General features: G+C 53.0%; 2 protein-coding genes across 4 annotated transcripts in view; one reads left to right on the top strand and one right to left on the bottom strand.

Moving 5' to 3' along the window:
* Positions 1-13340, top strand: part of GOLGA1 (golgin A1) — a 44953-nt gene extending 31613 nt beyond the window's left edge. For both annotated transcript variants that reach the window (XM_021691806.1, XM_044920840.1), the window contains 8 exons: positions 4499-4588; positions 5420-5522; positions 5634-5791; positions 6280-6423; positions 9426-9485; positions 9984-10154; positions 10641-10727; positions 11420-13340. In XM_021691806.1, the coding sequence (XP_021547481.1) occupies positions 4499-4588; positions 5420-5522; positions 5634-5791; positions 6280-6423; positions 9426-9485; positions 9984-10154; positions 10641-10727; positions 11420-11500 (894 nt within the window). In that variant the 3' untranslated portion in view covers positions 11501-13340. The remainder of the gene's footprint in view (positions 1-4498; positions 4589-5419; positions 5523-5633; positions 5792-6279; positions 6424-9425; positions 9486-9983; positions 10155-10640; positions 10728-11419) is intronic.
* Positions 13341-14420: 1080 nt separating this feature from the next.
* Positions 14421-21952, bottom strand: ARPC5L (actin related protein 2/3 complex subunit 5 like). 2 transcript variants are annotated; one of them, XM_044920841.1, is made up of 4 exons: positions 21657-21952; positions 17517-17613; positions 15997-16173; positions 14421-14965 (listed from the first exon to the last, which is right to left on the bottom strand). In XM_044920841.1, the coding sequence occupies exons 1-4, from the start codon at positions 21803-21805 to the stop codon at positions 14903-14905; spliced, it is 486 nt and encodes a 161-aa protein (XP_044776776.1). In that variant the 5' UTR covers positions 21806-21952; the 3' UTR covers positions 14421-14902. The 2 variants fall into 2 exon arrangements, with proteins under 2 accessions (XP_044776776.1, XP_021547482.1); XM_021691807.2 differs by having other exon boundaries at positions 17517-17589.
* Between the last annotated feature and the right edge of the window lie 1081 nt (positions 21953-23033).

Here is a 23033-nt window from a genome sequence, read left to right as displayed (position 1 = left end):
ACAACTGAGCCACCCAGGCGCCCCGAAAGATTTTATTTTTTTTAAAGATTTTTATTTATTTGAGAGAGAGAAAGTGCACGAGCTGGGGGGGAGGGGCAGAGGGGCTGAGGGAGAGGGAGAAGCAGGCTCCCCTCCGAGCAGGGAGCCCGATGCGGGGCTCGATCCTAGGACCCTGGGATCTTGACCTGAGCTGAAGGCAGACGCTTCACCGACTGAGCCAACCAGGCGCCCCTATTTATTTATTTTAGAGAGAAGGAGAGCAGGGGGAACGGCAGAGGGAGAGAGAATCCCAAGCAGACTCCATGCTGAGCACAGAGCCTGACACTGGGCAGGCTCAGTCTCACAACCCTGAGATCATGACCTGAGTGGAAACCAAGAGTCAGACGCTTAACCAACTGAACCACCCAGGTGCTCTGAGACCACAGCAGTTACTGAAGTGATAATAGCTAAGAAGTGTCCAAACTGCTGAAAGCTGTCAAGTCACAGGTATAGGTATGAGGATTCTTTTTTTTTTTTTTAAGATTTTATTTATTTATTTGACAGACACAATGAGAAAGGGAACACAAGCGGGGGTGGGAGGCGTGGGAGAGGGAGAAGCAGGCTTCCCGCTGAGCAGGGAGCCCGATGCGGGGCTCAATCCCAGGGATTGACCTGGGATCATGACCTGAGCCGAAGGCAGACGCTTAACGACTGAGCCACCCAGGCACCCCAGGTGTTGAGGACTCTTACAAATCCAAACAGGGTAAATGTTATTTTTAAAATGTTTTTAAAAGATTTTATTTGTTTGTTTGTTTGTTTAAGGGGGCGCATTGGGGGGAGGGGGGAGAAAGAACATGAGCCAGGGGAGGAGCAGAGGGAGAAGTGGACTCTCTGCCAAGCAGGGAGCCGGACGTGGGGCTCGATCCCAGGACCCCAGGATCATGATCTGAGCCGAAGGCAGATGCTTAACCAAATGAGCCACCCAGGCACCAGTTATTTTTTAATTTTTTTTTAAAGTTTATTTCATTTTAGTAATCTCTTACCCCAGCGTGGGGCTCGAACTCATGACCCCCGAGATCAAGAATCACATGCTCTTCCGACTGAGCCAGTCAGGCGCCCCCAGGATAAATTAAAAAAAAATTTTTTTTAAGATTTTATTTATTTATTAGAGAGCGAGATATAGCGACAGAGGGAACACAAGCAGGGGGAGTGGGAGAAGGAGAAGCAGGCCTCCCGCTGAGCAAGGAGCCCGATGCGGGGCTCAGTCCCAGGACCCCGGGATCATGACCCGAGCCGAAGGCAGACGCTCAATGACCGAGCCACCCAGGCGCCCCCCCACCCAGCAGGATAAATTTTAAAATCTATATCCAGACACAGCATGGTAGTAGAACTAGAAAAACCAATAAAACAGAAACAAGGAATTAGCCACCAACAGATTTGCACTAAAGGGAGTGCTAGAGAGCATCATTCAGGTGAAGGAAGATTCTCCATAGACGCACGGAAGATGTAAGGTAGTAAGAAAGAATGAAGAGTGATGATCATTGCAACTAATGTACACAAGAAGAAACAGAAAATCTGTCCTGCAGTGTATCCATCATGGTCCAGTCAGGAGAAAGGAACCATACCAGTTATTTGAGTGAGAATTTATGTTCTCATGTAAGGTTTTTAGTCCAGCACAGAAACAGTCATAAGCTGTCATGAAGTTGATGGAATGCAGGAATGGCTACAACTAAGGGAACAAAGCAGAGAAGGTGGAATTACTAATCTTAGGAATTAAGACAAAGAGCCCCACAGATCTGACACTCGGACCTCTGAGCAGGGGACGCTGTTCAGTGGGTGCTGGTGTGTGTCGGGGGAACAAGGCAGTGAATGAAGTCAGCCCCACGTCCTGGCACTTCAGGACGAAATTCTGCTGCCCCCATGCAGCAGCATTGCTCACAGAAACAGGAAGCTGACAGGAAGGAGCAAGTCTCTTGCTCTGTCCCCCTGCCTTCCAGGCTCCCTCGAGCTCCTCCTGTGGGCAGAGATTCATATGGAACCAGCTAGACAGGCAGAAATGGGGTTTGTGGAGTCCCAGGCATAGCAGGGCAAAGCAGAATATGAAAGGGGGAAGCGGGGTCGATAGGCGGTAACTTAAAAACCAGCACATGCACAGGCTGTTAGGAGGTGTGGTTAATTTTCACACGTTTGGGGAATGTTCTCGATGTCTTGGATTTCTAGTTTAATGCCCTTATGGTCAGATAATAGACGAACTGATTTCAGTTCTTTGATATTTACTGAGGATTGTTTTATGCCCCAGCCTGTAGTGTCCGGGGAAATAGTGCACTTCCACCGTGAGGGGAAAGCATTCTGTAAGTGCTCCGTAGATCAAGTTGGGTGAGAGGGCTGTCCAGATCTTCTCTGTGTTTTCTGATTTTTCTTTTTTGTCTTCTTGTTCCATCAGTTCGTAAGGGTGGTGTGCTGAATCTTCCAGCTATGATCATGGATTTGTCTCTTTCTCTCTTTAATTCGGCCAATCTTTGCTTCAAGTATTTTGAAGCACTATTTTTAGGTGCATACATATTTCGAATTCCCTCCGGGAAGGCATTCCCAGGTGCAGAAGGCTGCCGGAGGCGGGGAGCCCGGTGGCTGAGCCGTGCCAGGTGGCCCCGAATCCCGCGGTCCTGGACCGGGTGGGGCTTCACAACCACGCCGACTCTGTTCTGCCTGCCGGCTGGCCCCTCACTAACACATTCTTGAAGGAATCTAGTTTCCTTTTTTTTTTTTTTTTTTTTTAAACTGAACCTATTCACCCTTGCCTTCAAGAGGATTAGCCTGAGGATCCAGTGTGACCCTGAGGGAAAGTGACGCGTGCAGTGCTGGGCAGGGGGCAGCTTTGAGTCTGGTTCCTGCCCTCCCCCGCTTTCCTGGCTTCCGCGCAGTCTGCCTGCCATCCTCTGAGACGTCCGCAGTCCCAGCTCTCCTCTCATCCTCCCCAGAAAAGGCTTCTGCCACCCTCCACCCACAGGGCCAGGGTTTCAGAACTGCTTTTCCTATGTCAACAGAGCCTCCTGATGAGAGGTGTTGTCTGGGGTAGGTAGGGCAAGGTCCCTCCTCTTGAATTCAGGCACCCGTTTTTCTCATCTTTACTAGAGATGGACTCAACGGAAGGTCAATTCTGACAATTCCACGGTAGGAGCCAGAATGCCCCTGGCCAGGAGGCTGGCCTCCTCCTCCGTGAACCAACTTGTACCGCACCCAGTGGAAAGGGAGGTGTCAAAGGGGCGATAAGTAGCTCACACAACCAGCAAGACTTGTCCGACTGGAACTGGGCGGGGCGGGGGGGGGGGGCGGCCCTCAGGTCTCTTTTCTTCCTGCATCATGCTATTTCCTGCCCTGTCAGTTAGCCAGACTCTTGGCCTTCCTTTTCTCCATGATGCAGACTGCGGCCTGCAAATTGGGTGGACATCACCACAGCAGCTCCAAGCTGGTAACATGCCAGCTCAGGAAAGAGGGCTTCTCCCCTTAGGCTTCACCATATTAAAAAGGATTCTGATATAAAAGGGGATTTTGATTGGTCCATCTGAAGTGACAGAGCCACCCCGTGGACAGGTCAGTTTGGCCAAGTGATTGGCCAGGTCTGAATCACATGCTTATCCTTGTAGCCACAAAATGGGCATATCATTATTGGCAGCCCTACCAGAACCACGTGGAACTGCAGGGCGCACGTGGGGAAGAGCAGTGATGAGGCTCTTACCCCCAAAACTGGGGCGATCCTGGGTAGACCGGAAAAACAGATGTCCCTGACCAGAACGAAGGCGCCTGAGAAGTCTGGGGACTGAGCAGTGAGCACGGCATCCATCACAGGGAAGAGAACTGATGTGTTTGTCAGGAGATAGTTCCTGTGCTCTGGGGAAGGCTGAGGAGGCAGCCGTGCTCAGCGTAGAAAATATTCTGGCTGGTAGAGTCTAACAGAGGCTTGGCTCTGAGCTCAGACAGATGCTGGCTTGAAATCTGGCTGTCCCACCAACTGTGGGACCTCAGGCACATTCACCTCTCAGAGCCTTTTTCTCTCCTCTAAAATGGATAATTTTGATGAGTCTGTGGCATTTTGTCCTATTACAATTCAGTAATTGCTTCTCATTTTTCCTGTAATTGGGTTGCTCCAGTCCACTAGTCCATTCACGTGGGCCTGAGGATCTTCGTGTTCCGTGTTGATTTCATTAGACCAGCTCTTCTCTTCCAAGTTCTCGGTCTCCTAACCTTGGCCCAAGAACTGACTGGTGTGCCCAGGGGATAACCGACCCTCTGCGGTGTGCCCATTTGCGGAGAGGCCAATGGGTTGCCCAGCAGGACAGTTCCCGGAGGGTTACAGAAGGCATTGCAGTGAGCAGGCAGCCTGGGAACCTCGAGAAGCAGTAAGAACATTAATCTGGCCCTGTAAGGCTGTATTCCCGTGGTGGGCTTCAGGTAGCGTGCAGCTAAGAAACTGTGAAATGAGTTTTGAGACCCCATCTCCTCCCTGTTTTCTGGATTGTAGGAAGAATGGAGCCAAAGAGAAATTGTGAGTGTCGCCATGGCTCAAGCCCTGGACGAAGTGCGGAAGCAGAGGGAAGAGTTCCAGCAACAGGTAGGCCCCGCTTGACCCAGAGGTGTGGGCCTGGGGTGGGGCCGGGGGTGGTGGTGAGTTCCAGCCTCAGGTAGGACCAGCCTACCTCCCCTTGTGTCCAGGACAGGGGCTGGACCTAGGTCTCAGGAATGCCAGCAACTGAGTGATTCCCCTGAGGTCTTTGGAAGGTGGGAGAAAAGTGTTATAAAGAAATCCTCACCCCACAGGATAGGTCTTTTTTGACTTTTGATGGTCAGTTATTGTTCTAAAGCTCACCTGGGGAAAAGCCCATATCCAGGCACCTACCGGGCTCTAATTCTGTGAGGGGGCCATCACTGGCCACAGGCCCCCAAGACTGTAAGACAGCTGAGCTGTCAGTGGGAAGGATGGGAAGTGCCTTCCTTTTCAGACAGACTCAGCATCAGGCCCCAGACCTGGTAGTTACTGGGCCCCAGGCCTTCAGTAAGTCCTTAACAAACGTGAGTCTCAGTTGCCTCTGAAAAGACTTGAGGATAATTACACCTTTCAGGAGGTGTAACAGACATGTGTGACAAGGTCACATGTATCAAATGCCAGGCATGTGACGGGCACTCAGGACCCGCAAGGCTGGGCCGAGCAGCCGCATGTCCTGGAGGCCCAGCGTAGGCTGGGTGGGCAGTGAGGGGAAGCTCCTGTGCAGGGCTCCGGCCCCGTGCGTGCCCTGATGAGCAGCGCTTAGCTAGGGGGTGTTCTAGGCTGTGGGCTGCAGGGAGGGATTCATGGGGGACCCTGGGTAGTGGAAAATTGGAGATTCCTTTTGGGGGAAAGGCGGTTACTGCTGCCAGCCTCGTCCTGTTGGTCTTTCTCTCCAAGGCTGCTAACCTCACAGCTGTCATAGATGAGAAGGAGCAGACTCTGCAGGAAAAAACTGAAGTGATTCTCCAGAAAGAGCAGGAGATTTTCCAACTGAAGAAAGGTGAGGAGTCTGCCCCCGTCGAGCCTTCTGACCTGCTCCCCACCAGGTACCCCTGCCCTGAAGTGGCGCGGAGTCACCGGGCTGACGGTTGCCCCCCTCTGCCTGGCCTAGGTCACGACTCTGCCCTGTCACAGATGCACCAGCTGCAGAGTGAGCTGGAATCCCTGCAGAGCCTGAGGGCAGAGGAGTCCGAGGCTGCTGCGAGGGACGATGTGCTGAGGCTGCCCAGCCCAGAGCAGGGGTTGACGCTCTCAGTGCCTGAGCCTCACGTAAGTGCCCACTGGAGCGGTGGGCCGGGCGTGGCGCAGCAGGATGCACGGCTGACCACTGCAGTTGGCCTTGGGGAGGTGGCGGGAAGGGGGTGGCGGGCTTACAGGACGACACAGCTGGTGCTCTCTAGCTCCGGGATGTTGAGCAGGTCACTTCCCTGTGCTCCAGCTTCCTCTCTTTAAAGTGGGGGTGCTTAACCAAGAGCTTGTGGGTGTCGAGGAGCCCATCGGATGTGGCACCACATGTCAGGGTTCAGGTGTTAAGAGCCCTTTCCTTCCAAGCACACTCGCTGCGGGGAAAGCTGATTGTCCCTCTGGAAGGCACTGGACGGGATCTCCACAGTTCAGGTGTGGTTCCTGGCCAGCTGCCTGTTCGAGCTCATCAGTCCGCACCTTTGGAACCAATCTGGTCCCCTTCCCCAGGGACCTGCAGCTTAGCTTGACCGTTACCTTGGCCTGGTTGTCAACTTGCTGCCACCACCCTGTAGGTAACCTCGAGGGCCACACAGGACCCCATGTACCAGCTTCCAGCGGCAGAGAGAATCCCAAACGGTGAGGTGGGGGTCATGGACCTAGGGCAGCTACAGAAGGAGAAACAGGACTTGGAGCAGCAACTTCTGGAGAAAAATAAGGTGAGGGTGCTTCTTGTCTCAACTGTTTCTCTCCCTGCACTTTCCCCGATTTGTGCCTGAAACCGTCCGGTCCCTTCCTAGAGTTAGGCGGATGCCCCTGGGCACGTCTCGGGGGAGCTCTTACCTCTCTGGCAGAGGGCCTTCTTCCTGTCTTTCCACCTGTCTGCGTGCCTGTCACACCTCCCCCCAGCTGAGATACTGTTCGGAGTGTTAGAGCTCGAGCAGTTGTGAGTTCAGATGTTCACAGCCACCTGTGCTGTCACCAGTGGGTCCTGTTGGACCAGTCACCTTACCTCTCACTTCCTTTCCACGGCCGTGACATGACCCAGCGATGCCGGTCTTCAGGTGGTTTGACCGGGGGGCAGGGGTGGGGCGGGGGGGAATGAAAGCGTTTGCTAGCTGTCCTGTAACATTCCTGGTAGTTGGCAGAGGGTCAGTGAATGCCATGACTGCACACACCCCGCCAGCCGCTGCACCCTCTGGTGCGGGCTCTCGTTCCGTCCTGGTGTCCAAGGGCCCTGGAAGTCAAGCGTGCTGGCTGCTCATGGCTTGGCCTCCAGAGTGTGATTGCGGGTGTGTATTTTTCTAGACCTTTAACAAAAGGAAAAAGTGCTCATCTCCTCTCTCTTGCGCTTGCACACACACATTTAATCTTAGTGTGAAATGTAAAATAGAGAAGAGTGTACAAACACTGTGTGCCCCAGGGCCCAGCCCTCAGACCTCCTCTCTCATGGCACTCAGTCGCTTGCTGCACGCTGCTCGCAAGCCCACACGCTCCCGGGAGCCCTAGATCATCTCTACCTCCGCGGCAGTGTCTAAAACACATCTGAAACTTAAACCACCCAAACTTCAAACTCACCGTGCTGCCCGGCGCCGGCTGCCGCCCTTTAGCTCAGTAAGTGTGAAAAGTAAAAATCTTGGTGTCATTTTCAACCCTTGTGTCTCTCCCACGAGCAACAGCCACACCTTTAGCCAGTCCTTTTGACTCTCCTTTCAAGCTACACCCAAACTGAGCTGCTCCCCATCCCCACCACTGCCGCCACCCAAGGTCAGGTTACCATCGTCTCTCCCCTACAGGCTGGTGTTCGGCTTCTAACTGGTTTCCCCGTCACCCCAGGGTTCCACCCCTCTGATGACTTCCTCTCTCTATAAGCCAAGTCCTTGCAGGGGCCCACAAAGCCCTGTGTGGTTTGGCTCCTTGGTACCCTTTTTACTGCACCCCCAGCACTTCCTCTCAGCCACATTGGCCTTGCCTTTCTGTGAATATTAAGCACCCTCCTGCCTCAGGGCCTTTGCACTTGCTGAGCCTTCTGTCTGGAAGACTCTTCCTGCAATTCCCTCACTTCCTTTATGGTGTCATTTTGTCAAGGAGGCCTCCCTGCTACCCTTGGCAGCCCTCACCACCAGAACCTCCTGTGCCCTTACCTTGCCCTTTTCTCGCCACACCTCTTAATACCTCTGATGTACTAATATCTGGTTATCGGCACTTTTCCCTCCTGAGAGCAGACATTTTTCTTGTTTTGCTTATTGTTTTCCCCCAGCCTGCAGATCAGTGTCTAATACATAGTAGGGACTCAATCGGTATTTGTTAGATGAATTAATCCATGAGCCAAAAACCTAGAAAATCAGGTAACATAAAATAGCAAATGTACTTTGAGATGAATGTCCAGCCTCGTGGTCAGCCAAAAGAATAACAGACTGAAACAACACATTACCATTTATAAAATAGGGTGTATTGGAGGCCATTTAATGTGCTTGATAGGAGCTGAGCCTCTGACAGAGCCATCTCATTCTGTGGAGAGACTGTGGACATACCTCTGGAGAAAGCAAAGCTGACCAACGCTTTAAAAATGGAGGCTCAGCCCCACTGTAAGACCTGGGGCATCCCCTAGAGTTACTGTCACATTAAAGGTTAAAATTAAGGGGGCACCTGGCAGGCTTAGTTGGTGGAGCATGTGACTCTTGATCTCAGGGTCATGAGTTCAAGCCCCACACTGGGCATAGAGCTTACTTAAAAAAAAAAAAAAGGAAATCTGTGGAAAGGTGTGAAAACTCTGATAAATGAAAAACACTATTCAAAATTCTAGCTAGTGGAGCGCCTGGGTGGCTCAGTCAGTTAAGCGTCTGCCTTCGGCTCAGGTCATGATCCTAGGGTCCCGCATCGGGCTCCCTGCTCAGCAGGGAGTCTGCTTCTCCCTCTGCCCCTCCTCCCCACTCCTTCGCTCTCTCTGCCCACCCCCCAAAATAAATAAAATCTTTTAAAAAAAACAAAAAATTCTAGCTACTGAATCCAAGATTGGTGACATAGACAGAAGTCCGTCCACAGGAAAAACTAATTTTGGTGTTACAGTTGTGAGACTTGGGAGAAACATTTAACATTTTTTTCCTTTATTGCTGATTATACAGTAAATGCTTTCATCGGAAAAACAGGTTAGCCTTTCTAGTGATGACTGGAGTGTGTAACAAATTACACTTAAGACTAAATTCACTAAAAATAAATAAAAGAAAATTTAAAGACTAGATAAGGACAGAAAAACCATGATCTCTTACACTGTTAAAAATAAGCATTGAGAATGATGATACTTCAGGAGAGCAGTGATGTGGGATCATGGCACATAAATGTAATCCTGAAGGACAAAGCGTACTGTCCAGAGGGGTTTCCAGCTGCGCTCCTTCCAGAGCAAGCACCAGAAGCCATCCTGAGGGCCAAGCCCCTGTGGGGAGGCTGGGGCAGCCCTGGGCCTGAGCGTTCCACAGAGGGGGTGTGACAGTGGCCTTTGCAGGGCCCGGGGAGCTCTTGCATGCAGAGCGGCCAGAAGGGGTTAGAGCCCCGGGCACGCAGCTGTGACAACACAAGGCTCTGGGGAGACAGGGCAGGATCTTAGAACAGGTGTATGGGGTCCCAAGGCGGTGGCTGGCTGTTCTGTTGTTCTTTGCACCTTAACGATGGTGAAAAGTGCATTTGATGAATGGCTTTTTGCGGGGGCGGGGCTTTGTCTCAGACCATAAAGCAGATGCAGCAGAGGATGCTGGAACTCAAAAAGACTCTCCAGAAGGAACTGGTAAGTGCCCCTCTTCTGCCTCATGCCTGATGATGCGCCCCCCATCACCTGCCTGTTGATTGCAGGTTTCTGGAAAGCCAGATGTTGGCTGGTGGGACAATGGCCCTGCCCGCTTGAACATGGCTCTGCAAAGTAGCCGTGTGACTTCGGGCATGTGCCGTCCTTCCCCGAGCCCTGAGCTCTGAGAAGTCAGTGACATGACCTGTGCGCCACGTGCCGTGCCCAGACCTGGGAGAGCAGCGCCTCTGCCCTTTTTGGGGTGCTCCCTGCCCCAGAGGTGTCCTGACACGGGTAAAGGAAATGTCTGAACTTCCCCACATGACCTTCTTCGCCAGCGGCCACCCCACCTGGGGGGCGAGCCTTCTTCAGACACTGGCAGGCACTCCCTTCCCACGGGGGGCCCTCTCAGCTAGCGCGCCGGGCCTGCTAAAGGATCGGCGGGTGGTTTTCGCACCTGTCTCGGGGGTTCAGTGTAGCATCTTTCCATTGGGTTTTCAGAAAATCAGACCCGACAACGAGCTGTTTGAAGTCCGGGACAAGGCTGGCCCTGAGATGCCGAACATGGCCCCTTCTGTCACGAATAACGCTGACCTGACTGATGCCCGAGAGATCAACTTTGAATACCTGAAACACGTGGTTTTGAAATTCATGTCCTGCCGAGAATCTGAGGTAAAGGGCTTCTGAGTTGCCTTTTGGGTTCTGAGTGCCTGGCTCATTGTCCAAGCCTCGCATGGCTTCCCCCCAAGGCCATTTCTTTCTTCCTCTGCCACATTCTGATTTGCCCGCCAGTGTGGGTACCTCGTCCTTTGCCCAGCGGGCCCTGACCTGCGGACTGCGGCAAGCAGGGGGGCCGAGAAGGGGGTGGATGCTGAGTCCAGGAAGCTGAATCTGCCCCAGATTTCCTGCCTCTGCTGAAGAGCAGGGCAGCTGCTGCGTGGATGTCCCGGGGGTCTCGCTGGTCCCCAAAGGAAAAGATGGAGGGGAGAAAAAGAACCGGTCATTGCCGTTAGACCTGAGAAAGCCCAACCTCGCCCTCCCCGTGGTCCTTGCTCACCCGTCGGGAGCAGAGCCTGGGAAGCGCTGCTGCTTAGACCCCCCAGCGCCCCCGCTCCATCCCCACCAAGGCCCATGACAGCACAACTTCCTTTGTTTCAGGCTTTTCACCTTATAAAAGCTGTGTCAGTGTTGCTGAACTTCTCAGAAGAGGAAGAGAACATGCTCAAAGAAACCCTGGAGTACAAGGTAGGTCGCCGGCTGCCGTGGCTCTTAGAAACTGGATTTACCAGCCCCGCGCTCCGCTGGCTGTCCCCAGGATGCGCTTGTTTCCCGCACACACATTTGTGCATGCTCCGCCCACAGGCTTCGTGCTTTCCTGGGCTCTTTCACCAACATCTCTAACGGCAGCAGCCCCGGGGCTGGCCCGGCATCCAGACTTTTTTTTAAAAGATTTTCATTTATTTATTGAGAGAGAGAGAATGATAGAGAGCATGAGAGGGAGGAGGGTCAGAGGGAGAAGCAGACTCCTTGCTGAGCAGGGAGCCCGATGCGGGACTCGATCCCGGGACCAGGATCATGACCCGAGCCAAAGGCATTCGCTTAACCAACTGAGCCACCAGGCACCCCCGGCATCTAGACTTTTTAAAAAATAAAATACTCAGAAAGTACCTGCTGAAGGGATAGAACAAAAAGAAAATCTTAAGGCAGAATTACCTACAGTCCCAGCCCCTGGTTTTGGTCAACTCCGTTTTCTGCTGCTCCCCCTCGTGCCCTGCAGCCTGGTTTCCGCAACCAGCGTCTTCATGGCGAGCTCACGGCAGGCGCCATGGGCGTGGAGGGCCACAGGGGCGGCTCGGGGATGGGGGGCGGGTGCCTTCAGCTTTCTTGGAACCTCATCCTGATGCTCGTCTCAGGAACCCTTTCTGTTTCCAACCCAGATGTCATGGTTTGGGTCCAAGCCAGCCCCCAAGGGCAGCATCCGGCCATCCATCTCCAACCCTCGGATACCGTGGTCCTAGATGGAAGTGCTGACAGGCGGAGCTCCATGCGATGACACTTTTTCTGTGAAAAGAACACTGACACACCAGTCTGGGTGGGTTTTTAATCACTGTAACTGCAGTATTTTGTACAAGCGTCAAAACATTGTTTACAAGACTTAAGGCCCCCTTCCCGACAGACTGATCTGAACCTCAGGAGGTGGCTGTCCCTGCGTCATCGTGCTCACCAAAGGGGAGGGTCCTGGCACTGCCCATATTTCCGCCGTGCTGCTAAAAATCCCAGCTCTGGCCGACACCCGTCCGCACCTGAATCCTCTTAAGTGTCCACGCTAGCGCTTGAAGCTGAAGCCCTCAGCCTCCGGTAGGGAGGAGGCACTGGGTGCACCCCGTAGTGACCACGCTGGATGGAAAGACAGCCCTTCGACGTGGTGCCCAGCAGGCCAGAGCCTCGTGCCCTGCCACGCAGCCAGCTCACTGGGGTGGGTGTTCAAATTCCCCTTCCCAGTTAGCTTGTTTGGGTTCAGATGAGATAGAAGAGGCTTTTTACCCCTTTCACCTTGTTTCTCAAACCACCCAGAGTTTTAGATGTGCCCATCTTTAAGGTACTCTGGGGCCAGTGTGGATTCATGAATATGCAACTTTCTGACAGTATCTCACTTTACTGAAGAAAACTAGCAGATATATGAAAAAAGATCCTTAGTACCAAATACACTCAATTGCCTTTTTAATGAATGTACTTGTCTTGGATAGGTTGCTGGTAAACCATTTTAAACTATTTTTTATAGCTAAAGTTCTTCGCTACTATAAACGTGTATTATAAAATCCATTTAACTGGTGTTCTTAAAGGCAAATCAGAGCATCAAGAGGAAATTATTTCTAAGATTGGGATGCCTTTCCCTTTTTTAATTTCACTAGCATTCTATGGTCTCTGCTTCCCTCTGAAGCAGTGGTGGTATTTCATTTGCTTTGCTCTTAATTCTGTGTTGTGAACTGAGCAAATGCTAATCCCACGTTTGCTCCGGTTAAGGACAGTCTGCTCCATTCAGGGCGAGCGGCAGTGGTCCCTCCCCCATCCCTGACCAAAACGTCGGAAGCCGTCTGCCACGTGTGTGGAGCCACCACCTCTCCCCCCACCCCCACCCCCATGTTTCTCAGAAATGCCCAGGAGTAAAACATGTAAAACATATCTCACGGGAAAACACGGATTTGCAGAGTTAATGTACTACGTTTCCACAGACCTGGGCGTACCAAGCAAGGGCAGCATCACCGTCACCCCAGCTGGGCTCTCTGCCACCCGAGCCACCCATTCTCCAGGTGCCTCCCTCCTCACGTGGCTCCTCCCTGCAGATGGCTTTCCTTTGTTTAGAATTTCCATTTATCTGGTGGGGACACAAGACAGCAATTCCTTCTGTTCTGTAACTGCGGTGAGTAAGAGGGAGCTTTTCCAGCTGTTCCAGGAGAGTCCCCACATCGGGTGGCTCAGGGCTTGCCAACCGGTCCGACTCCGCTGAGGCCTCTCCAGCCCTTGAGCTGGTCTCACCCCGCCCTGCCCACAGCCCCCGGCAGCTTCCACTCAGCCTGGACCTGCTTAGGGTGTGTTCCGAGTGGGCTTTCCTCCTGCATGTCGAATTTCCTTCAGCTTTAAGAGGAAGAGTGGAGTAAATATTCTAAGTGATTTAATGCACTTTTACTTGTATAAAACGTTCTGTGATAGAGACAGTATGTATAGCCCTTTATATGAGCATTGGATTTGGATCTCTCTCCGTGTTGTAAATAGGAATTGTATTATCTAAGACTGCTGTAGAAAATTCATTTGTGGTGTCACTTTTTGATTAAAGCTCTTTAATCCAGATGCCACTAATCCAGATGCAACTACAGTGGGTTTTACTTGATAGTCTGGTGTCAGTATTTGACTAATGAAATTTGGTACTTTGTGTCTTGTATTTAATACTCCGAGGCCAACTTCAGGGACTACAGAACAGACCTTCCAGTTTGGTGAGCAGAGATGTGGGGAGGGCGGCTACTGGGCTGGAGAGCGGAGATGTGGGGAGGGTGGCATGCGCAGAGAGCATGGAAGCTCCATGTCCTTCCCCCTTCCGTTCCCCGGTGCAGCTCTTCCATCTGGCTGTTCCTGAGTATATCCTTTTATGATAAACCAGTAACCTAGTAAGTACAAAAAGGGGGCAAGGGGAGATGGCTATAGGACATTTGTCTTTCAGAAAGCACACCCCCCCCCCCAATTTAGGTAAATACGTGTAATTTAATGAAGCCAGCAGTCTAGGCCTACCTCCCAGGAATGGTGGGGGTTCTGCAGAGGAATTGGAAGGGTTGTGTCACTTTGGTCAATGTCTTCTCTCCAAGAACCACATCAATAGGGTCCTTTAACAATGCAGACTGCAGTTCCATGTGCTTGAAAGGTTAAAAAAAATCTTGCTCTTCAAAGAAGCTGGCTGTTAGTGGTTATAGGGAACAAAATGTTCCTTTTGTATCTATAGGCTGATAGTACCTGTTTCTGGCTTTTAATCCTTTAAAAAAAACTTGTTAGCATCTCAGGGCGTTCCTGCTGCACAGCCCCAGCCAGTGTCAGGAGATGGTGACCGGGCCCTTCTGGGGTGTGCTCCCAAAAGATTCCAAATGTAGTCACACAAACTAAAGACTTTTAAAGCCTAGATCAATTACTAAATGTTTGGCACTTTATTAAATAAGTTCCAAAATTACAAACAAATCAAAGGAGTAAAACCAATCAACAGTTACTCAGCCAACTCCACAGCATCCAGCAGCACTGAGCCCAGGCCGGAGGTACTGCGGCGGGACGGGGCCGGACACCACGCTCACTCCCTGGCCCCGGCTCCGCAGGGACACGCCCACCCCATCAGTTTCCCATCCGTTACTGTCCCATTCCTTACTTGCTTTACATACATGAAACACACCGCAAAGGACATACTAATAAGCCAAGAGCTTTATTGATGCAGCAGGCACTTTACAATGAATCCAAGAGAGCCCATCTTCTGTCGGAAGACGGGATGTCTGTACAAACCCTCCAGGTTTTACTACTTCAAAAAAACAAGCTCTCCCTTTGACCACAGCCCTTGGATCTGCACCTGCCCAGATCGTCCCTCCCCGACGTGGAATAGGCAGAGCACACAGCTACACCCACCAACGCTGACCAGCCACTCGGGGAGACAGTTACGAGGTCAGTTCTGTGTTACTCGTGGACAAAGGCATAGACTATCAGATCCTGCAAAGGATTTAGGAAACAGACAAGTTCTCCCTCCACCTTGAAAATAAAATACACTTCAGCGGATGCATGTCCTAAAATAGTTTAGCTGGGAGATCCCAAGAAGATGGTCCATTGTCAATCCCTTCTTCATCAGCCTGTGCATCCAAAATTCTTCTCAAGGTAACATGAGTCCTTTTATTTTTTTAAACAGTCTTTCTTGCTGTAAGAACTCTTATAATGGAGCCTAGTCCTCCTACTGCTAATGCCTGTGGGGGCAGGAAAAGGAAAGGAGTCAGATGAGACCCAGCTGGCCCAGGGGGAGCCCGGCTTGCCGGGGGACGTGGGACCCATCACAGCTGCCTCCCTGAGTCCTCCTTAGAAATGCCAAAGGGGCTCAGCACCAAGTCGCCTTAAAGGGACCAAACAAAGGGCCTGGCCGCCACACCAGGCAGAGGGCTTGCTCGGTTCCTGAGCAGCACGGCCACCCCCCTCCCCCCGCCAAGCCCCGTTCACCTTCTGGCCGAACAGGCACAGCACGGCCAGCAACAGGACCAAAGGCCGCCACAGCCCAGCACCGAGGCTGCCCAAGTGGCTGACCCCTCCCAACTCAACAGAGCCTTTTGGGAAGGACATGCTGTTGGTAGCGGCCCGGTCTCCGATAATGACGAGCAAGCTTCCCGTGGCTCCACGGGGCAGAGGGACGGTGGCTAGACGAAATGCCTTGCTCTTGTAACGACCTGAGCAGGGGACAGGCACAGCTCTTTGCGCTTCAGGTGGCTGCAGGCCCTCTTCAGTGAGCATCCAGGTTTCTGCCACTGCCCCCCAGCCCCCACCGGCCTAGTGAGGCTGAGGCCAGAGGGGGACGCCCCGAGAGTTAGCTGGAGGGCTCAGCCTGCATTCCTGAGACCACCCCCCTGACCCACCACCTTCACCAATGCAAAGCGGCTACCTCCACTGATGCAAACCAAGTATTATGAAGCGCCAGCCACAAGCAAGCCTGCCTCCCTCCCACCTGGGACTCCCTGTCTCTCTCACCATGCCACGTCACCTGCCCCATGACACGCCGGGCATAAACCAGCCGCTAAAGCAATTGCAACTACCAGAACCAGTGAACCCCTAGCAGGTGCTTCCCCGGGAGAAGTGACCAGATGTCCTAGGTTGTCTTAGGTGTAGCCCCTTACTCTCGAATGCCTGTCAGACCGTCCTGTGTTTGTCTCCGAAGCTCTGGCCCCCTGCTGTGACCCCTGGGCTGGGGGCCAGTCGGCAGGCTGCCTGCACAAGTGCTGTGTTCACGTACCTTTTCATGCCACTGGAGTAACACTGCACTGCTGTTTTCTGTGGGCTTCTCAAACCCTTTATAAATGTACTTCATTAGCAAGTCAATGCCATTTCTGTCCAGCGACTGCACAGCCTGCTCGATTTCACTGCTCTTAAAGTTTGTGAGCACTTTCAGCACCACGCCCTGGGCTCGTTCCTGTAGAGGAGAGAGAAAGGGAGTGACGCCCAGAGCCGAAGCCCAGGCACATCCATGTCCTCCAAGACAGGCACAGAACTGCCAAACCGAGTGGTCAGAACTCTCAGAAACACTGCCTGGTTTCTCATTTGTCTGGGACAGTTACAAAGTAAGTGGCCAATAAGTTATTCCCTTCTGGGCGCCTGGGAGGCTCAGTCGGTTAAGCGTCTGCCTTCGAAGCTTAGGTCATGATCCTGGGGTCCTGGGATTGAGCCCCACATCGGGCTCCCCCTGCTCTGCAGGGAGCCTGCTTCTCCCTCTGCCTCTGCCTGCCACTCCCCCTGCTTGTGCTCTCTATCAAATAAATAAAGTACTTAAAAAGAAAAAAAAAAGTTATTCACTTCTTTGGGGGAGAGTAAGTGGTTTACCGGAGAGAAACATCACTGCTTTTGAGGACACCTGCAAGGCTCAGACTCCCCAAGATCACAACTGTGGAGATCTATTTTCTTAACACGTTTAAGAAAAGCTGCAGCTTCCCTCTGCATTCACCCCAGTGACAGAGGGGTCATTTCCCTCCACCTGAGAGGTGCAGCCATTGCTTACATCAACATGCTGTCACAAGCCGGCAAAAACCCCAGCTTCGGAGAGACCCCTTTCCCTGGAGCAAATTTCAGACAGCTTCTAAACAGCTGTGATGCAATAAAGCACGACTATGTCTTCTCAACTTGTTTTTACTTTTATTTTTTTTAAGATTTTATTTATTTATTTGACACAGGGAGAGACAGCGAGAGAGGGAACACAAGCAGGGGGAGCGGGAGAGGGAGAAGCAGGCTTCCTGCTGAGCAGGGAGCCCGATGCGGGGCTCGATCCCAGGACCCTGGGATCATGACCCTGGGATCATGACGTGAGCAGAAGGCAGACGCTTTACGACTGAGCCACCCAGGCGAGCCACCCAGGCGCCCCTCACCTTGTTTTTAAAAGACAGGAAATCTTAAAAGCACTGAAAATCCTTATGCAAATAAAGCCTATTCAATAACCTTTAAAGCAGAAACACTGCTCTAAGTCCCACTGGCAAGCTAGTTTATAGGTTCGCTAAGCAGCAACGGCTGGGCCGACTCCTCACCGCCCTCCCCACCCCCAGGCCCTGGGGAGGCCTGCTTCTTTGGGGAGCTTTTACTATAAACACTGACAGCTCTGATGGTAGGAGTGCCCGGAGGCTGCCATGGAAGCACCGCCCGGGGTCAACTCACTCCCTCGGCAGAGCCTCGCTGAGGCTGTCTGGAGCCCCAGGGAGCGCTCGCTCGCCCCGGCTCAGCCCCCGAGCCCAGCACCACCCAGCAAAGCCGCAGCACCACCCTCTGTACCTTCACGGCCTGATTCTTGGTGTTGATGGGAGAGTTCCGCAAGGCTGCGTGGAATGCCCGAAGCATGTCCCCTGTGCATCCCCACCAGTTAAGGATGGTTGGGTTCAAGCATGTCCGTGCTTTTACTAATGAACGCCTTTCAAAAAACAGCTCGAGAGAGGAGTCAAATGACATCCACATGCCCCACCCCCGCCACCGTGCCCCACTGCCGATTCCAGGTGTGGCCGCGGCCCATTCAGAGAACAGCATGGAGCTCTCCTGAGCCACACCGAGAGTGCCCCTCCTTCTGCCACCCCCGAAACATGTCTGGACACTCCTTCCCTCCCACCCTGGAAGGCAGAAGCAAAGCAAGTGCCCTCTCGGGGTGACCTGCAATAGAAACAGACTGAGCTCACTTGCACCTGCTTGGTACTGGGCACCGCGTCTGCCCTGCTGGGTCCTCACAACAACAGTGATGCGAGGCTAGCCCCGTCACCTTCTCATTCTCAAAAGGGAAGGACGAAGGCACAAATGGAGGTCTCCTAACTCTTAATCCAATGTTTTATCGATTCAACTGCTAAAGAAATTAAGACGTGCTTAAATTGCTATCTTGCAAGACCCACCCAGGTCTGTGACGTCCCAACTGCTACTAGAAGGGAGATTTATTAATCTAAAAGCTTTTCCCCAAAATACGAGCCGACCCTCCCCACTCCCCTCCACCTTGGTTGCAATCATGACACATTCTTTGCTGAGGTCTGAATACACAGCACTCAAAAGAAAATGACAATCTGGGTTAGGTCCCCAAAGGTGACACCTATTTTAAACTGAATTACATCAGCCAACTTTCATTTCCTCATCTGAAACACTGGCTTCAGCCAAAAAGCTTCAAAAATAGAACAAGGAATGGCTGCTGCCCAATCAGGTCTCTACTCCTGTTTGTGCAGTGATACCTGTGTGAACAGAGGCTCCAGAGCAAAGCCCAGTCCCATCTTCCCTAGTGTGGGCTCCATCCTGACCGCGCTGGGCCTGCACCACCCAGGGGCCTGCTGAGCCCTGATCCACCTTCCACAATGGAGAGGCAGCCCACCCCCTGTATCTGCTGGCTTTGGAATTCCTTTTCCTCAGCCAGGCAAGGGCCACTCTGATACCAGCCACTGATAACGTCTCCCTTGGAACTGTTTTCCGATCTGGCGTCCCAGATCAATATGAGTCTCAGCAGCTTAGAAGGAAATGCAGGCCGGCTCTCTTCACTAACCAGCACGGCTGACAAACAGAATCATTCAAGGGATGGACAGGGAAGGGCAGGGAAACTAGTCCGCGGGGGCAAGAAGAGTCACTGCTTTAGTTACCTCCGTAGTGCCAACCCACCAAGCATTGGCTATAGGTGTTGATGGATACAGGGCTTCTAGCAGCTTGGGGACATCTGGGGAGCAGGGAGTGCACAGCATTTATCAAGCTGGCCCCCGTGCTCAGCTTACAAAGGCTGTGGAGCCTGGGGGCCGCTGCCCCTCATCTCCAGATCAGGGTTTCTCAACCACAGCACTATTAACATTTTAGACCACACGACTGATGTGAGGTCTGTCCTGTGCACCGCACAATGTTTAGCAGCATCCCTGGCCTCCACCCACTAGATCCCAGCAGTGCTCCCCAAGTTGTGACAATCAAAACGTCTCCAAACAATGCCAGATTTCTTCAGGGGGAGGAGAGAGTGCAAAATTGTTCAAAACCACTGCTTTGGACAGATCCCTGTTCCTGAGGACCAGAAGGTTCTTCAGTGAGGAAGAAAAGAAACGAATATTTTAAACTCCCTACAAGTCTCAGCTCCTGTGCCAGGTGCTTTCATATGTCATCTCAATACTGCTAACAACGCTCTGTGACAAGAATCATTATTCTCATTTGAAAGGCAATGAATTTGAGGCTCAGAGAAGGAAAATGACCTGCCCAAGCTTAAAAAGCTAAGCTGTCCAGCTGGCCTTCAAACCCAAATATGCCCAACTCCAAAGCCAAGCTCTTTCTACACTCCCCTACTGTCGCTCTACCCAAAGACCCACACTACATGTCCAGGACACCTGCTGGGTGCCCGGCACCATGAAACCTCACAGTGTTGTTGTGATGCTCCCACGGACCTGTAAGGCCCGCGGGGTTCCCCTCCTGTTCACAGAAGAGGATGCTGAGGTTCAGAGACGGGATGAGGTCACACAACTATAGCATGATAGAGTTAGGTCTGCATGGATACACAGCCCATGTTCTAGTTCATCTGAGTGATTTCCTACCAAGACTCGATTCCCTATAAGGCAGTAAGACAGGCCTCCTCCTCCCTACATTCCCCCACTCCAATCAATCAATCTCTATCCCTAATCCTCTGGCCTCTGTTCTAAGACTCCCAGAAGCCTGTTCTATAGTTTAAATTCAGTGATCTAATATAAGTCCAATACCTGGCACATGATAGGGATTCAGTAAATACCAGTTCCTTCCTCCTCCCTCCCTGGGCTCCACATTAGCCAGGATTTCAGTTCTCGTTGCTAACCTCCCTTTCTCCAATCCCAAGAGGTAGACAGTCTATGGTAACAAGGTTTCTGGCACTGTCACTAGTGGAGAAATTGCCACCAACTGGATGTGCTAAACCTTGGCCTCTGAGCAGCCTCAAGGAACCTATCATTAGTCAGGGGGCATACCAAGAGATGACCTTCAACAAGTCCCTGTAGCACCAGGACCAAGACAGCACATCACCAGCCTTTGTTCTCCCCATCTGTGGATGGTCCTGGGCCATAGGCCCGACCCCGGAGCCTTTTTGGTACTGCCTGCCCATAAGCCAGGTCCTGCACCAGACTACAGAATCAATCTTCCCTCATGAGGGTCCTTCTCATAATCCCCTTTCATCACTGGGGTAAGCAGGATGATCCTGATGGGGCAGGAAATACAAGTTTGAATCCCCATCTTTGAAAGCACATGCCTGTTCAAAGTCTGGTTTTTGGTTCAAAGGCACACTGGAACAGTGCAGGACTCCTCCCTAAGGTAGTCCATGGGCCTGACTTCCCAAGCTGAGTCAACTGATTAAACACCCAGAACCTGATTTATATACAGCATGAGCCTCCAACCCTGCCCTGGCAAATGCGGGGGAGGGGCAGGCACTTCCTGTAACACCATTTGAATAAAGAAAAATCCTTCCTGTGAGAATAAGTCAGTTTCCTGTGCTCAAACGGCTAAGGGACCAAGCAGGCTGTGACAACCACCTCTATTTTTAATCTTGTTTTCTAAATGCTTGCTTTATGTGGCCACAAGAATAGTCATTTCCAGTCATGAGGCTCTACTTTTACATTTCACTTGATGCTGTCTGGTTTTTCATAGCTCTCAACTACTAGTCTTTCCCTGCTTCCTGCACAAGAAGGCTGTTTCAGGGAGGGAGCCAAAACTCGCTTGTTGAACGTGGCTGAGACCATCAAGGTACACAGCCCAGGGTGTTCATAGGAAGCTGAGAACAGGTGAAAAAGAGTAGCATTAAGCTGGAGGGTCAGACTGATTCTGGGGTGGGACGTGCACAATCTCTGACCTCAGGGCTGGACTAAGGCTCCAGCCTTCGCTCCCCCTTGGGTCCTTTCTATCCCTCAGCCATCCACCCACCGACCTTCGTGTGGTGCTGCAAGCCAGCCCAAGAGGGCTGTACCCGGGAGCCGTCTAGGCCGCTCCATTACTCAGCGGGGCTCACCTCGGCCCCTCCCGCCCATCTAGCTCGAGAACGGCCCCATTTCCTGCAAGGGAGGGATGGAGTGATGGGGAACCCAAGGAACGGTCAGTCTGAGGGGCTGAGGAGACAGAGGAGAAGAAAAGAGGACAGGCCTCGCGGAGGAATGAGGGGCCTGCGGTGCTGCAAGCGCGTCGGGCATGCTTCTGGGGCTGCCGAGCCGGCGGGCCCACCAGGGGCTAGGGGCCGCGCTGCTGAGGGAAGATTCGAGGACCGGAGCCCAGGACAAGGGGAGCCCGGGACAAGGGGAGTGGGGAGACCGGATCAGAGGGAAGGGGGGATACCCGCAGTAAGGGAACCTGGCCCGAGGGGGACAGGATTGGAAGGAACTTGGGAGACGGACCTCAGGGGCCCGGGGGTGAGAGGAGTAGGGAGGCCGGCCTGAGGGGCGCCCGGGCCGCCGCGCTGGGTAAGGATATTGCCGCAGAAGGCCATCCACCTCGCTAGGGTCTGGGCCTGGCTCGCCTGCCGCCGCCGCCGCCTCCTCCTGCTCGTCCACGAATTTGTTCTCGTCAAACTCATCGATGTCCACCCGCCGGAAGCGCGAGGACAGCGTGTTCCGGGCCATGGCGGGGACTCGGCGCCCGCTCAGCCGGCTCCGCTCCGGGTCCGACCTCCGCTCTAGCCCGCTGGGCAGGCTCAGGCTCGGGGGCGGGAAGCGGCCGCCCGGCGCCTCCTCCACCTCCTCCGCGCGCAGACGCCGCCGCCCGCCCACTTCCGGGCCACGCCGGAACCGGAAGTGCCGGTGGGCGGGCGGGGCGGGGCCTGGTGGGGGAGTGGCCGGAAGCGCTGGAGAATCCGCCTGGTAGTCACCCCGACAGCCCCCAGCCGGACTCCCGTCTTCGGGGAACCTCACTCTTGCCGTCTGAGGAGAGGGCACTCCGTCCCCGCTCAGGCCCAGCATCGTGGACATCATAACTGCGCTCAGCTTCCCTCCTGAATCCGAGGAGCCTCTGGCCCTGGAAGGGGCCTGCGCGGACACAGCCGCGGACGCGGGGGTTATCACTGCCCAGACTGAGGGTGCCCGGGCCCCCAGGAGAAGGCTCCCGGCTCTGCCTGTCGAGTGCTGGGCAGACTTCTTTGAGAAAAAAACCTTCGAGCTGAGGCCTGAGTAGTTCTTATACCTCCAGGAGTGACGGGGGGCGGGGTGGAGACCCTAATTCTCGTATCTTAGGAACCTTGAACGCCACCACAGAGCTCGGAGGAAGGTGCCCTGCCTTGTGCACAGTGACTCTATCGTTAACGGACTGGGAGACTTTAAAGACGTTTAAAGTGTATCCAAAGTGCTGACAAGACAAAACATTTGGACTTGGCCCCGCGAGTGTAGTGGTCACCTGGGCCTGGCGGGTAGGGGACGCGGGGAGAGGAAGATGACCCTGTGGTCACCATCCTGACGGGAAGGGCGAGGTCCTAGGGGCTGAGAAGTCAGTTCTGGCTGGAGAGGCATATCCTGGTGGGAAGCCGAATCCCCAGAGTATGAGATGGGGAAAGATGAGAGTGGGGGGACTAAGGGCAGAGTCAAGGACGACTCTGGTGCCAAAATTGAGTGCCTGGGCAGTTGCTTGAGGGTTTCTGTTAATAGGCCTTAACCTTAGATTAAATTGGGCCTTTGTTTTCATATAATTGTACTTTTTGTTTAAATATTTTTTGTTTTTAAGTAATCTGCCCCCAACCTGGGGCTGGAACTTACAACCCCAAGATCAAGAGTCACATGGTCTACTGACAGAGCCAGCCAGGTGCCCCCAGTTGTACTTTGGCCTTTAACAAAGGCCAATAGTTAATGAAATATGACTCTT

Source organism: Neomonachus schauinslandi, chromosome 13, assembly GCF_002201575.2.
Source record: "Neomonachus schauinslandi chromosome 13, ASM220157v2, whole genome shotgun sequence".
Lineage (NCBI taxonomy): Eukaryota > Metazoa > Chordata > Mammalia > Carnivora > Phocidae > Neomonachus > Neomonachus schauinslandi.
The sequence above is the reverse complement of the archived record's forward strand: the minus strand, read 5'-3'. Positions and strand labels throughout refer to the sequence as shown.

What these genes read in the sequence shown, in the direction of transcription:
- ARPC5L (XM_044920841.1), bottom strand. Translation starts at nt 21,805, where the DNA reads ATGGCCCGGAACACGCTGTCCTCGCGCTTCCGGCGGGTGGACATCGAT. An exon ending in GTGGATGGCCTTCTGCGGCA is followed by an intron (nt 17,614 to 21,656) that starts ATATCCTTACCC and finishes CTTGAACCCAAC; the next exon opens with CATCCTTAACTGGTGGGGAT. An exon ending in CCAAGAATCAGGCCGTGAAG is followed by an intron (nt 16,174 to 17,516) that starts GTACAGAGGGTG and finishes TCTCCTCTACAG; the next exon opens with GAACGAGCCCAGGGCGTGGT.